The following is a 15112-nucleotide window of genomic DNA, read 5'->3' as shown; positions in this document are numbered from 1 at the left end:
AGAAAAAAACACACCCCTTTTCAGAGTACAGGTTTTCCTCAATGACAATTGGTGCCACAAAAGATAGGTGGCAACATTTCTTGTATCCTCACTGTCTTTTATGGCCAAGAAAAAGCACCTCTAGGAGTAGAATCTTGGTCATCAGAGTACACGAGAAACAAACCTGAGTGTGATTTGCAAGCAACAATATTTGTGGGAGGGCAGAGTGGAAGAGGGAGCAAGTCAGATTTTTCTCTGCTTTCAATCTTTGTTAGAGAGAGAGAGAGAGAGAGAGAGAGAGAGAGAGAGAGAGAGAGAGAGAGAGAGAGAGAGAGAGAGAGAGAGAGAGAGAGAGAGAGAGGGAAAGCGATGCAAATGAGAGTGTTTACCATATAATTTGTCAGCAATCACACTTAGGTGCATTTGTTTAAATGACTCCTTAGGGGGAAATTGTGGACGTTGTGAATTTGTAAACTGAATTGTATGATTTCTGCAAGGATTATTCCTTTTGGACTTGTTTCCCCCAAAAGTCTTCTCTCACCTTTAAGATAACAGATTATAGTGAGATTACCATCGACACAGCGAATACTCTTTCTAACTCAATTCTGGCCTGCATGGAACCTCTTTATCTCTAGTGTCCCAATCTGCTCCTCAGGAGAAAATTCCGCTCGGCTGAGCTTTCAACGGGGAATAAAACAGATTTTCACCCAACTCAATCCTTGTTGGAAAAGGCCGGAAAATGAATTTAAAGATAGGTACCCTCCTTCATTTCTGCTGCGGCTGAATTCAGTATCTCTGGCTTCTGGACACAAAACAGAAAAGAAAACCCAACACCGGCCCAGCGCACCACCACTTGCCCACTTGAGGCCGCGGGTGGGCCTTTGGACGAACTTGCCCGCAGAGGGTCTGACTCTCACCTCACCTGCTGAGGGACCAGCCCGCGGGTCTGACCTTTGCATTCTGGGGCCATAGACCCCAGCAGAGCCAGGGCCCCTGCAAGCTCCAGGGATCTCGGTCTCTGCACTTTGCTGGGTAGGGCCCCCTCCCCTGGTCCAGGAGCAGCAGAGCGGCTGGCCGCTGGGTAGCGAGGATCCCAGGCCAGGAGCTAGCTCCTTTGGCTCTCTCCAGCCTAACGGGTAGTAGAAGAGCCACGAGCTGGAAGCGGCTAGCGGAGTGGGGAGAGGGGGGACGAGGCGGGAGGTGGGAGGTGGAGTGGGGAGGAGAACCGAGAAGTGGCTCGTGGGCCTGGGGCGTGTCCTGTCGCTCAACTCCGTCCACCAATGGGAGCCGGACTCGGGGAGCGCCTGGCCAATCGGGGGCTAGAAGGTTTGAGAGTGGCATCCTGGAAGGGCGGGAGGCAGGAGCCCGGGAGCCAAGTTGAAGCTAAACCGCGTAAAGCGTACGAGAAGTTACCGGGGGGCGTTTTCAGCTGGCCATTAGGAATAATACTGGCTTCGTTGCCACCTCCGAGGAGGATTCGAAAATCATCTCCACCGTCCCCAAGTCCCCCCCCCCCCCTCTTCCTCCCACGCACCACTCTCCCAATTCATGACCCAGAAAAGAAAACGGAGCCAGAGCGCGCTCTGCTCCCTTCGGTCTGCGGCTCGGAAGCCCAGGGTGCTGCGGAGTGGCTGAGCCGGACAGTGGGCATGAGCGCAGTTAGGAGGCGGGCGCCTGGGCACCTTTTGCCACCAGCGGGGACTGCAGGTAGGTGAAGGGGGACCCCTCCCAAAACAAACGCCCCAGCCCCTCGCTCACTTCCGAGGCGGAGAGGCCGGGAAACCTCTCCCCCCACCAGCCACCACCCAGGGTGTCAGCGAGGGGCTGTCGCGAAGGTGCCACCTGTTAACCTGGCAACGCTCTTGCCCAGCAAGTGGCCGCCCCTTGCTGGGCAGGGACCGCGCCAGGGCGCAGCGGGAATCCCGGGGGGGGGGGGTGATGCGTAAGTGGCATTTTTTGGAGGAATCCCGGAGACTCTTTGGAGAGCCCCGTTGGAGGAGAAGAAGCCAAGTTCCAGATCTGCCAAACGGGGTGCCAGTGAAGGGGCGCCGGGCGCGCTACCCAGGAATTCTGACTCGCTGAAGCCCCCCCCCTTTTTTTTTTTTCAGGGACGCCTGCCCGGCCTGGGTGTGGGTGGGCACCGGGACGTGTGTCCCCGCCGCCGCGTGACTCCCGAAATGTGCTTTTTGGTAGTTAGGGCAACTACCCAGCGGAATGGAGAATGTGGCTGGGCCGGGTGAGGGAATGCGGACGTTATTTGCAGGGGACTTTCGGGCTGGCTGCTGAGTATTTAGTAGGTGCAAACAAACGCACAGAAGCACCAGCCCACGGAGCGTGGCGAGAGCAAATTGGGGCTTTCCGAGGCCCTCTCGGGCCGGTTTACTGTTTGGGGGGCCAGTGCGGTCGTGGAGAGGCGGGTCTCGTAATGCTCGGATGCTCTTGTCTTCCCAGTGGCCTGAAAGTGTCGTCCGAAGCTCGCCTTCTTCCCAACGGCTCGGAGCCGCGTCCAGCGCCCCGGGACTGAGGAGCAAACCCTCGGGGATTATTATGTCGGGGTTCCGAGCACCCGGGTTCTCGGCGTGGAATCGAAGAAAAGGCTGGCCCCGCCGGGACCCCGCTGGCCTTTGATACCCAGACCCTCAGAGGATTGCCCAGAATTTCGGAAGATCAGCAACTTTTCGGTAGTCACGTCCCACCTTTTAAAAGCAAACATTTTTTCCGGTCGGTAGCTGCCACTCAGACGCAGAAGCAAAGACTTCCGTACAGTCTGCTGTTTTGTTTTTGTTTTTGTTTGTGGTGCCAACTATGGTCTCTAATTGAAAACTACTTTTTTTCTTTTGGATGAATCTGTGGAGTTTATACTGTAAGAGGAAAGGGGGAACGAGACACGATGAAAGAGAAGTCCAAAAATGCTGCCCGGACTAGGAGGGAGAAGGAAAACAGCGAATTTTATGAACTGGCTAAATTACTGCCTTTGCCCTCTGCGATCACTTCGCAGCTGGACAAAGCTTCAATAATCAGACTCACCACCAGCTATCTCAAAATGAGAGTAGTATTCCCAGAAGGTAAGTGGCTGCACAGATGGAATCTCAAAGGCTCAAGGGGTCTGGGATTTGCAGGAGAGTGAACAAGTTTATGCCACTGGGCTGACAAGTACATTTATGCACATACACCGACGCTCTGCAAAGGGAAGTTTATAGTTACTGCTAGAACTAAGGACCTCATTGAATATCGAATGCCTGTTACTTTTTTTTTTGTTTCTGGCTCCTTTCTACTACTCATTAATACTTTCTCTTCACTCCATCAGACATGTTTGGTTGGGACGCAGCCCAACAGTGCTTTTGTCAACACTTCAGATACCGGCTCAATTGAAAGTACTGCTAATCCAAACATGACTTAGTTGTTTTTTTTTTTTTTTTTTAATTCCTCTTGTTAGCATTGTTAGCAAAAACATTGCCAATTTATATACATATGTATACATATATATTGCAAATTTTATATATGTACATGGATCTAGCTAACCCAGTCGATAATTTCTCTGTTTGTTATTCTACAAAGGAGGAAGTCATATTCATGAACAAATATGTCCTGAATTGACCTTTCTATATATATTGGTTATAGCAAATTCACCCGCAATTTTTGACATGTTCTTAGATTCTGAAACAAAACCATAGGCTTTGGTCATTTGCAATCAGATTAGATTATATAGCTCTGAGAAAATAGCTGCATCTCCAAATACCTATGATTGAGTTAATAAGTTGATCTCAGAGGGAGATTGGCAAACAGATTCTGAGAAAATAAGCCTTTTAAGGCTTAGAAGTAAGAAAAAATGCACTTCTTACATGATTTAAAACTTGTATGGTCGAGATTCACTGTGAGGAGAATTCAGCCTTCATAGAACCTTGTACTGTATAAAACCCATATAGTCACTAGGGAAAAAAGGGAGAAGTCCTTCCATTTTCCCTTTTATTCACATTCAAATAACTAGACTGACTAAAAAGACTTTAGATTTCTTTTCTGGACTGGGAATTTTAAAATGAGAAGGGAGAGAATGTTAAACACAAAGAAATACTAAAGAAATAATCCTGCTCATTTACAAACCATATTTTGTATTTGACCCTTACAGGTTTATGGTTGTTGATTTTTTTTTTTTAAACAAAAAGAGGTTTGGAGATTTGTTGCTGTGGTTATTTTAAGTAATAGAAGGTAGAGAAAATAGTCATTACTGGACTTGAAGTTTCACTTTACTTGACCGAAGTTATTTCTAACTCAAAAATGTGTAAAGCATGTCCCAAATCAATCAGGATACCTAAAGAGAACATTTTGAATTGTAGTTTAATTTATTTCAAATTTGCAAGTAGTACTATAGGTATTTTGTCTTAAATGTTTTCTTATATAACCTATAAATCAGAGAAGAATGAAAGTGTAAAGTACTAAAAAGAGAAAGAATAAAGGAGAGAAAAAAGGAAGGAAGGAAAAAGGAGGGAGGGAGGAAACAAAGGAAAGAGGGAAAGGAAGGAATAAAGAAAGGAAAAAAGAGAAAATAGAATAAAAAGGAAGTGGGAGAGAGGGAACTTCATTAAAACTCTATTAACTGTTCTGAAAATTGTTGGCAAAGAAATTAGCATTATAACACTATCTAATGTTTAAAAGAGAGATAAAAGAGCTCATTGTCTTGTATATTGTTTGTGGCCACTTTATAAAAATAAAGCTATTGCAAACTCCGCTGGCCAGGCTGTTGCTAACAGGATTATTAGCAGTGATTTGTCAGCCCCTGCGGACTCAGTGGGCTCCCTTTCTGCGTGATTTCTAACGAGCCTCGTCAATTATCAGTGCCGATGTTGCTCGCTGTTTGATCAGAAGAAGCATATGGTGCTGCTTGTGGGGCTTCTAGTAATCGCAGGAGGAGAATAATAGCAGGTCGGCGTTCCTGGGCCGCGGCGAGTAGGATGGTCGCTGGGCCAAGGGCTCTGTCTGTCGTGCAGACCTGGACAGTCTGGGGCAGGAGGGTATAGGACTAGATTTTGTAGGTTTGCATTTTATTTTTAAGAGACCAAGTTTTCTTGTTTAATAAAGTGCACACTCCACAAGTTGCACTTAGGGTGATTCAATAAGTAAACTCTTAACCAACTTGTTTTTAAAGAGAGTGCTAATGAAGACTCATCTGGAGTCCCTTTGGCGGCCAGGTGGTCGCCTGTGCCTGCTTGGGCGACTGTGCTTTCCACAGTCCCCAACACCTTCCTCTCTAGACCCTGGCCCCTCCCACTTCTCTTTTCTGTGGGTGATCGTGAGTTTATGGGGAGGAGGGGGTGGACGAAGTGTGAACTCCGGGCACATCATTTATTTCTCCAGCTACTGTTGAGCTCATAACTCACTCGTGGCCTCCAACTGGTGAGTTAGACAGGGTCATCCAAACAGATGGCTCCTTGGGATGAGGCTTTAATTTTGAAAGTGAATAACTTAAAGATCTAGCCCTTTAAAGATCTTAAAGGATAATAAAAACTAACACCCCAAATCCAACAACTTTAAAACGAAGTGAAATGATCGTAAACTGCAGAGCCTGGCACAACCTGTAGAGGGTGGCAAATTTGGGTCCAAATTTGAAGGTGGAGGGTGGGAAGATTGGAGCACTTTACATGGAAGGTATATTTTCTAATGAGGAGAAACTGAACAAATGTTTAAAGGTGACATTCATTTGTACATATAACATAAAGCCATTCTAGCATCATCAGTGAAATTGTTTTACGATAAGGGAGCAATTTCGTCATTTAAGCACTATATTACATGTTACTAGATTTTTTGAGGCATAAAATCTAAAAATAATCATACAGATGGTGACATTTTAGTTGTAGGCATAACAATGACTGAAAGATTCCAAAGATTTTGCTTATAGTTCATTTCATCTATGTAACCTGTGATGCCCAAAGGCTTAAGTCAACAATCAAAAATCCTTCCATACCTATATTAGAAAAATATTCTTAAACTGTAACTTGTTCCTTACAACTTCAGTTGTTGCATTGCAAACTCCCCCAGTGTCTAGCAGATTTGGAAGCGGACGAATAAACTTTATTTATTTTTATTTAGTTGACTTAATATAACTGAAATTTTGAGTGAGAGAGAAATAAAAGAGAAAAGAAGATGGGACTTAGGTTTCTGGAATAGTTAAGAATAAATCAAATTTATTTGATAGTTTAAAAGGATTCAGGAAATATTCTAATGAAATCATTAAAACTGTATGTTACAATTGGCTACATATTCCATGCTAAAATTAATCTTGCAGAAGGAAAAACATTGGAATCTAATAAAATGCAAGTCCTTAGTGTTATGAAATTATAAAAACAGGAGAAAAATGATAGACACATGGCTTTATTTGTGTGCAAAATAAGTCAGATTCAACTAAGAAAAAGTATATAATTGATATCTAGCTATAATGCAATTTTGGCTATCAGTGTAATGACCGTAAAATAACCCTTAAGGTATCCGACATGTTTTTAACTATATAATTATTTGGAACCTTGGTAATACCACACACTACTCTTTTATTACCAAAATACTTTGAAAAATAATAAAAGTTAAAACTGGTAATCGTGCAGCAAAGAAAGTCTATAATGTCTAGTGGGACAGAAATAATTAAACAAACCTCCACAGACCCTTTCTATAAAGTTTATTTCAAGATTGAAATCCTCAGTCACTTTTTGTTTTTGAGGCCAAGAACAGAAAAAAAAAAAACAAAAAAACTCCATTTCCCACGTGGATAGGTGATTTAAGACTGTTTTTTTTTTTTTTTTTTCTGCTCAGAGGAAATGATTGGGCATTAGATTTCCATGTTTATTTTCTTACAGAAGTTTTTCTCATTTAAAAGCCTTTAAGCACGGTTTACTCTCCATGCTGATTTTCTCTATTTAATTCCTGTTTTGAGGTTGACTTAAAGTGAAGTGCAGGACGAAACCTAAATTCTGTGCAAAGCATTTGCAAGCCAGGATTATGTGCTATAGAAATTGTGACTCAAATCATCAAAAAAATTAAACATTTTCTTTAAAGGGAAGGATTAACAACAACAAAACAAAACAAAACAACGAAAGCGGTATAACTTTTAAGCAGGATATTTTTAAGCAGGGTACAAGCATCGACTTGAAGCTAAAAACCAGGTTTGATTTCCGGATTAGCAATTAGCTATTGCTAGTGGAGTGATTTTTCAACGCTGGGAACCCCTCCCCCGGAGCTTTTACAGACACACTGTGGACTTAGGATTCGAGTCCGTGGGTTTTTGCGCCGTTTCTGCCTTTGGCCGCCCAGGTATTTCTTACTGCAGAAAATGAGGTTTGGGTCCAGCTAAGGCTTGAAGTTTTGTTTGACGTTCTCCCACCTACCTCGGTTTTCTGATTCCTATAAATAAATGTACTTGAAGGGAACAAGGGATCGTCCTGCTGATCTGAGAGCACTGAAAACTGTGACTGGGAACTGTGGGGCAAATGTCTTTCTTGTGTCGCCGCGTCTGGGTGGCTAGAACCAGACCCGGACGGCGGCCTTCTGGAAGCCTTTCTTTCTCTCTGTCGTCCTGGGCGCTACCTGGCCGCGCGGTGAGTCCAGTCCGTGCCCGTGCGTGACCGAGTGCGAGTCCGCAGGTGACGGGCCTGATGGTTTAGGTGGCCAAAGCCAAGGGTGTCGAGCCAGTTCGCGGCTCCCGCTCCTTGCTCTCGCCGCGACCTCGAGAGTTTGCGCCGCCCTGGCCCAGACAGAAGGCCGGAGGCGCCTGACCTGCTCTCATTGCCCTTCACGCCACAGGGCCACTGCCCCCAAGGACATACCGATTTAAGCAGTCAGTGGGGATCCCGCCTGGGCGAGCTCGCTTTCCCCAGAAGAGCAAACTCGCGGTTGCTACCGGGTTTGGGTTCAAAGTCGAATCCGGGGTGGATCCTTCCGAGCACGGGACCACCCCTGGGCATGCAGGGCCCACACCTCCAGGCGCCCCGCTGTCACGACCGGCTCGCTTGGCACGCCAGCAAGCGTGGTCCCACGGCAGCACTGCGACCTGACCGAGCCCCCCAAGTTTCCCGTCCCTTTCTGGCCTTTGGCAAACTCTCACAACCGGCCGAGGCGCGGCTGGCCACGCGGCAAGCTCGGGAGCCTGCAAGCTAGAGCCGAGACTGAGAGGGGGATAGAGATAGATCGCGAAATCAACAGAATCCTAATTGTGATTTTGGGCGGTTTCCTCAAATTTGCAGTCATTTAGTGCCTTCACTCCCTGGAAGCGGCCCTGGGGTCTCCAAGGCAGACAGGGGTCGAAGCTGGGCACGCACTGTGGGGTCTGGGCGGCGGTGCTCTGCAAAGTCAAGCAAGCTCCTGACGCCCTGGGGAGCGAGTCACACCCACTGAGTGGCCTTTGCAGGCCCTAATACCGGCGTGGTCTGATTCCTGAGTGAGGGGCGGATGCGCCTGGGCTCTTCAAAAATAATCTGTCCATTCACCCTTGAAGGCGCGACTGTCTTCAACAGTCAATGGACCAAATTTGGCTCCTATCTTCTCAAGAGAGGGGACCAAGACCGCCGGTAGCTGGGCGGCGAAGAGGCGTGGACAGCACTCACTCAGCCAGCATGCTGTGACCCCTGCAAATCAGGTGGCCAGACAGGTCCCGCCAGAATCTAACTTAGTGTCATTTGTCACTAATCATTTATTCACAGAGAGATTGCAGGCTCTCCGTTTTAGAATTTGAAAGAGTCCTCCTACTCTCTTTCCTCCCACAGCTTAAAAAGCATATCTACATCCCTTGTCTTCCAAGAAATGACTGTAAAATGACCCATTTTTCTGTCTGTCTACCGAGCAAGATTGACAGAAAAAAGAGAAAATATTAAGAGGAAAAAAAAAGGGGAGGAAAAGTAGAACACATTCATCTCTTCCTCCTTTTCCTGTCTGGCTGAAGAAGGCGATGATACAGGGTGGGTAATCTATATTTTGTCAAGATATGAAATTCATTCCGAAGGAAACGCTCGATCAATTTATTTTTCCTGCTTGCAATAACACAGCTGGATGATGCTTTGAGCTCACGCTAGACTGGAGCTCATCATTCATTCGCCAAGAACGGGCCTAAATTGTGCCTGTGGGATTAGGTCAATTTTAGTGGATCTACTTCGCCTCATTTGGTTACTAATTGGTTTCTTGTTTTATAAATCGAAATCTCATTTTCAGGAAATTACAAAACCCACGCAGTCAGTCCATTGAGGTAATCCTTGGGTCAGGGGGTATTTAAATGGAAATGGCTCCACTGCACACGGAGGGTAAAGCAACAGTGAAGCTTCGCCCAGGTTTTCACATGAAATGCGAGCCAGCCCTTTAGATCCATAATAGATACATCCTTTCTAATACTACTTATGTAAATATGATAAACCAGACTTGAAGGGAAAGGGGTGCTGGAGAAGAAAAAATTTATCTGCTAAGGTTAATGTGGCATATCTTGGAAATCTTCCAAAATAGATTATGTTTTCCTTTGTCTTCGTCCACTTTAGCTGGGGAAAATCCTTTTGTCTAAACCCCGATTTAGTTATCGCCTCCCTGATAGAGCTGCTTTTCTCCGCTGCAAAACCCAGTTCCCTCGGCCTCACCGAATTACAAGAGAACCTTTAGATCTTGTTGCCACTGTAATCCGGCCGCAAAGGGAGCTGGTTTCCTCCTCATTTTAAACAGACAATCAAAGGATTTGAGAATTTTCTGCGGTAGGTCAAGTGCAGAAACGAAATCTCAGCTTACTTCTCTCGCCAACTGAAACGGGGTACGGGAGCGGGTCGCCGCAGATAGGGGGTGAGGGAGCTGGCTCTCTCGGGACCAGTCCGGAGTTTTTGGAAGACAGAACCCTCGGTCAGGGCCTTCGAGAGGTGTAGATCCTAAGAAGGACGAGCTCGGCCAGAGCATTAGGTCTGGGAAGCGTATCTAGTAGCCCAGGTCAGCCTTATTGAAACATTAACCCAGACTGAACCGTGGGACGGAGCTGACCACCGGGAACTTGAAGAGCCGGCAATGCTCCGTGAAAGGCTCCTCAAGGGGGGGCCAGGAGGGGCCAGGGAGGGCGCGCAGGCCTCTGAGAACTTGCGCGGGGACAGGTTGTTGATTAACCTGTGTGGGGAAGTCTTATTTTTCCCTCAGAAGCGCATACTAGCGAGGCCACAAATAGCCCAGGCCATCGCGAGGTGTTCGGGACCGGTCCTTAATTTTGTCAGATGATTCGGGGATTCGGGTAGGAAGGTCACTCCAGGGCTTTCAAGTCCCTCGAGAGGAGGGATTCTCAATTTTGCAGAGAACACAAGTGTGGCTCCACGCCCAGGCTTAACATCTTCCTGGGGAGCTGCGGCCGACCGATCCCAGACAGCATGGAGGGTGCCAAGCCCTTCTAGGTGTATCCGGAGGTGCACACGAACCCAGGGCCCCAGAGTAACCGAGGAGATTCCTGGCTTCCGCAGCGCCAAATGCGAGGAGCCACCAGCACTTCCTGGCAGGACCTTTCCCCTCTCTTGGGGTGGCCTTCCAAAGCCAGTCTTTCGCTCCTTCTTTTGGTGGGTAGATTTGAGCCGAAGGTGGGGGGTTAGAGGCGATCTGATGTTGTCAGAGAAGCCCACCTGAAAGTTGCAGGAGGGCAGAAGGGATCCAGGCAGTGGGGACTCTGGGAGGGAAAACAGGGCGGGCTCAGGATGCAGGAGAGGTGCACGGAACGAGAGGGAGGGAACCCCGGTGTTTGCAGAGCGGTGGGTAAATCGTTAGATTTATTTAGATGTGCAAACACGCAGAAAGACCCGACTCGAACTTAAAGGGCACTCACGGTTACCAGATTTTGTTCGCTAGCTTGGGAGCTCCGGGTCAACACGTTCAGCTCCACGCTTTAGTCTAAAAGACCCCCCCCCCCCATTTTATATGCGAATGTGTCCACAGTTGTGTACTTCATAGTGATTTGCCCTCATAAGTAGCAAATCACCTTTCCCCCATTTGTAGGGGGGTTATGTTAAGCCTTCTTTTTTTTTTTAATGCTGCAAGCATAAAAGAGTTTAACTACCTAGTTGAAATAATTTCAGCTGTGACACTATCACAAGGTGACACTATCAAAACTAATCATAAATAGTTTCATACCGGGACTAGGCAAGGTTTTCTTTCTTTTTTACCTTTCTATCAGCAGGTACTAAAGTCAATATCATACAAATTAAATATATAGCACCCACGGATTCCTGAGAAACGTGTTGCAGGCATTACCAGAAAAGTGAATTGTGGCAAAGTCTGGAAACCTCTTCGCCTGGCATCATCAAGGAGTAAATGGAGAGCTGAAAGAGGGAGAGAGGAGGAAAAAGGAGAGCGAGTGTGTGTGTGTGAGGAGAGAGAGAGAGAGAGAGAGAGAGAGAGAGAGAGAGAGAGAGAGAGAGAGAGAAAGAGAGAAAGAGAGAGAACAAAGGAGTCTGCTCAAAAGGGAACAGAAAGAATATCTAAGACAATGTTAGCATCTGAAAATCAGTGGTTTCCAAAAATCCTGTTTGTTTGTTTGTTTTTTTTCCTATGTTAGGCGAGGTCAGGAGGTGTAATGCGGGGGTGGGGGTGGGGAGATACGGGCCTACTGACGGGGAGAATTGCGAGGGTGAGTTGCAAACGGATTTTCTCCAAGCGGATTAGAGACCTAGGCAGAGCAGCGGCTGGTGGCTGGCATGCCCTCAGCCAATCAGAAGGCCAGGGACCTGCTGGCCCTGACTCGCAGCGTCACGTAGCTCGCAGAGAGCGTCGATTTTCCAGGCCTGGTGGGCATCCTTGGCTCCTAGATAAGGAGGGCAATATAAACGTCCCACTCTTCCAGCACATGGGTGTGCTTCTATATAAAAGTTATTGAGGAGAGAGGGGGCTGTAGTGATGGGACGTCCCTTCCTGTTACAGACTACCCCAATTTTACCAGGGACCAGGCTCTGAGGTCCCCAAAAAGCTGGACTCAGCTCAGAGTGGGAATGGCAGACGCTGAGCGGGAGGGATGGAATCTTATGCACCCTCGGACAGCGGGGTGGGGTGATCCAGAGGACCAGTGGGGCTGGAGTGCGAATATGCTTGAGTGGCCTAACTGTGAGTCTACTGTGCAGACCGGAGTTCCATCGCTAAAGGCTGTCTCGGTGTTTACACAGGACTTGGCGAGGCGTGGGGCCACTCGAGTCGGACCAGCCCCTTGGACAACGTTGGCCGCGAACTGGGCTCCCATCTGCTCCAGGTATCGGCAGGCGGCGCTGTGGCTCCCGGGGTCCCAGATACGCGCCCTGGGGGAACGTGATCCTGCCCCGACAAGGCCCTCTCTCAGCGTCTCCGCATTTAACGCGTTTAGCGCTTTACCGCCCTGGGTGAGGGATAAATAACGTCTGTCCTGATGTCTGTCCAGGCAGAGAGGGCGGCAAAGGTGATCAGCACTTACTGGCTTTGGACGTGACCTGGTAAAAAGTAAAAAAAAAAAAAAAAAAAAAAAAGTAAGAAGTGAAATATCCCCAACTCATACACGGACACGAAGGAGGACAACTCTAAGACACCTTTAGATGACTTGGAACCTGAGCATTTGGGTCCAGGCTGCCTGCAGGGTTGCAGAAGTGAGAGCTTTCCCCATGAAAAGACGGGTCTGCTAGAAATGTCCTCCAGCGCTTTAACACTCACACCTCTGTTGCAGCTGCGTTGGCATCTCATTTCCTTTTCTTCCCAAGGGTCCCAACTCTCCTTTATCTTGGAGGGTTCTCACCTCCGGCTAGCGGCTAGCTCAGGCCAAGTACAGGCCCTAGGCTACGCGTACATACCTCCCCAGGTAATGAGTTTAACCAATGTTGAGGCGCCCATTACCGGGTTGTTTGCAGTGTACACCGTTTTAAATTGCCCGTTGCCCGCTGAAGTCTCTAGCAAATATTTAAAATAGTAATACTCCCGGTGGCGTTTTTAGAGTTGACACTTGTCTCCTACCTCGAGCCCCCTGATTATTATTATTATTCAAGTCCACTTCGAGCTCCTCCCTTGGGAGCCTCAAACCTAAGCAGCATCCGAAGGAGGATTCTGATTTCTGTGGCCCAAGCTTGTGCAGCATCTCTTTGTTGGAAGTGTCACCGCTTTTCCTGTTCCCTACTCCCTCCAGACCTTTACCTCACATATGCAAGAACTAGAATTCTGAATCTAGGCGGCAAGCTGAAAGAGAGTTTCAGAGCGATGATGAGGGAGGCGCGGTGCAAAAGTATTCTTTTGCAGCCTGGCCTCCAAGCCTGACTTCACTAACAACCCTCCCTTTTCTCAGGGAAATGCTCCTTCAAGTGTGTCTTAATAATTGACCTACCTACTTTCTCCATATTTTATATTCCTAGCTAATTTCCCTCACCAGTATAAATAAAAAGAACAAAACCTTAATCCCCCAATCTCTTCTCATTCTGGCTCCTTCTCTTTCCTTTTTATCCCAAATGCCTCACAGAATTTGATTACGCTTTCAATTTTCCTTGCTCAGTTGGCCCCTCTCTTTCTGACTCCTTGCATCCTGGTGTCTCTCTCAGTCAGTGTTCTGTGGGAATCTAGGGTGTCTTTGTGTCTAGCACAAGAGGTGTAGCTCTTATCTTCCCTTATGTCATTTATTCCCAAATATAGGAGGGCCCTGGAACCCTTTCCCTCCATGAGTTCACATTCTAAAGAGAGCAGCCTTGTGAGTTCTCCAACTGCACAGCATAGTAGACCAGGTCTTACAGGTGCTATGCAGAACAATAAAAATGAAGGAGCAGGGTTTGTTTGAAATGTACCATTTAAATGGAGACTTACAGAGTACTTTCCTGAGAAGGTGGCATTTGTGGGAAGACCTGATAATATGGGAAGCTCATATTGCTTACTTGACATTCTCCCTTGGTTTCCAAAGTAGAATTCTCTAAATTATTCTTTATTTCTGCTTGCTCTTCTGGTTTTCTCACCAGGAACTGGCTGCAAATGCTGCTATTTGCTCTTTGTGGTTCCATCTTCAAGGTCTTTTAGGTGATCTCAGCAACACTCACCTCAACCTTTTCTCACATGCAGGAAAGAAATCTAACTGACTTCCCCAGTGCAGATAGCCTGGTTCAGTCCCAGATCTTTATTTCATACTGTCACTAAACACTGGCAAATAAAAATATACAAGCACCTGAAGTTCAGCCCCTCCCAGACAAGACTTCAAATCTCCAGACTACATACTATTACTCATATAAAGCCCTCCATACTTTCCTGGATTTTTCAATCTGGAATAAATGACGTGACCCTCCATTCAATGTCTTACTAAAACCTACCTGCAAATTAACCTCAGATTCTCTTTGTACTACCCTAAGTTCTACAGGCAAGATCATCTTTGAATTAGACCCCCTCTTTCTCCCTTTTCTGATCACTCAAGTTCAGTGTTTAACATCTCATTCCCACTCTTTTATCTTGAATATAACTGCCACATTGTCTCTTGAAAATGTAAAAACCAATGCCATTTCTCATTTTCAGAATTCGTAGGCTTACAACAGCAAGTACAGATTGTTCAAAATGACCTCTTAAACTCTTTAAATACCACGTGTCAATGTACCCACCCCAACTCATCACAGAAAAATATACCAGATCCTTCCTTTCGCCAGTCCAGCACCTGACATTTCTCCCTCTGATTAGGACCCATCCTCCCTTCTCCAGACTTCTTTAGTGCTCTATCCAAAACAACTCCTCTAAGGCTTTTCTGATTCCACCACAGGACTCTGGACACTGAGCTACTGGAAAACCATGATCTATTTAGTTGTGGGTCATTATATCTTTCTACCAGTTGTCCTGTTGGACTTTCAACTACTTGAAAGCAGAATCTGACTCATTCTGTCTTCACTGTCTAGACTGAAGCCTGATTTATAGAGATAAAGGGGCAGTGAAAGTCTTAGATTTTGCTTCATGGAGAGCCTTTCAGATGGCTGCATCAATGTAAACATTCACATATACATTATAGAAGTATTTTATGGATTTATGGTCTGGAAAACCTCTCATCTTCTAAACTCTCTTTTCCAAGTCTGGCCAGCTTCCTTCTATGTACAAACTTTTCAGAGTGTCAGTTCTGCCACCTCTCCCAGTGCCTACAATTTCCTAAACTCTGCTGATACTCATTCAATAATAATTGCCTCTAGGG

At 46.7% G+C, this 15112-nt stretch overlaps 1 protein-coding gene across 1 annotated transcript in view; it reads left to right on the top strand.

Annotated features, from left to right (window-relative positions):
- The first annotated feature begins 2869 nt into the window (after positions 1-2869).
- Positions 2870-15112, top strand: part of SIM1 (SIM bHLH transcription factor 1) — a 124004-nt gene continuing 111761 nt past the window's right edge. Inside the window, exons 1-2 of the mRNA XM_049771329.1 lie at positions 2870-3044; positions 12117-12199. Coding sequence (XP_049627286.1) covers positions 2870-3044; positions 12117-12199 — 258 coding nt within the window. The remainder of the gene's footprint in view (positions 3045-12116; positions 12200-15112) is intronic.

This window comes from Suncus etruscus, chromosome 4, assembly GCF_024139225.1.
Source record: "Suncus etruscus isolate mSunEtr1 chromosome 4, mSunEtr1.pri.cur, whole genome shotgun sequence".
Classification (NCBI taxonomy): Eukaryota; Metazoa; Chordata; class Mammalia; order Eulipotyphla; family Soricidae; genus Suncus; species Suncus etruscus.
The sequence above is the reverse complement of the archived record's forward strand: the minus strand, read 5'-3'. Positions and strand labels throughout refer to the sequence as shown.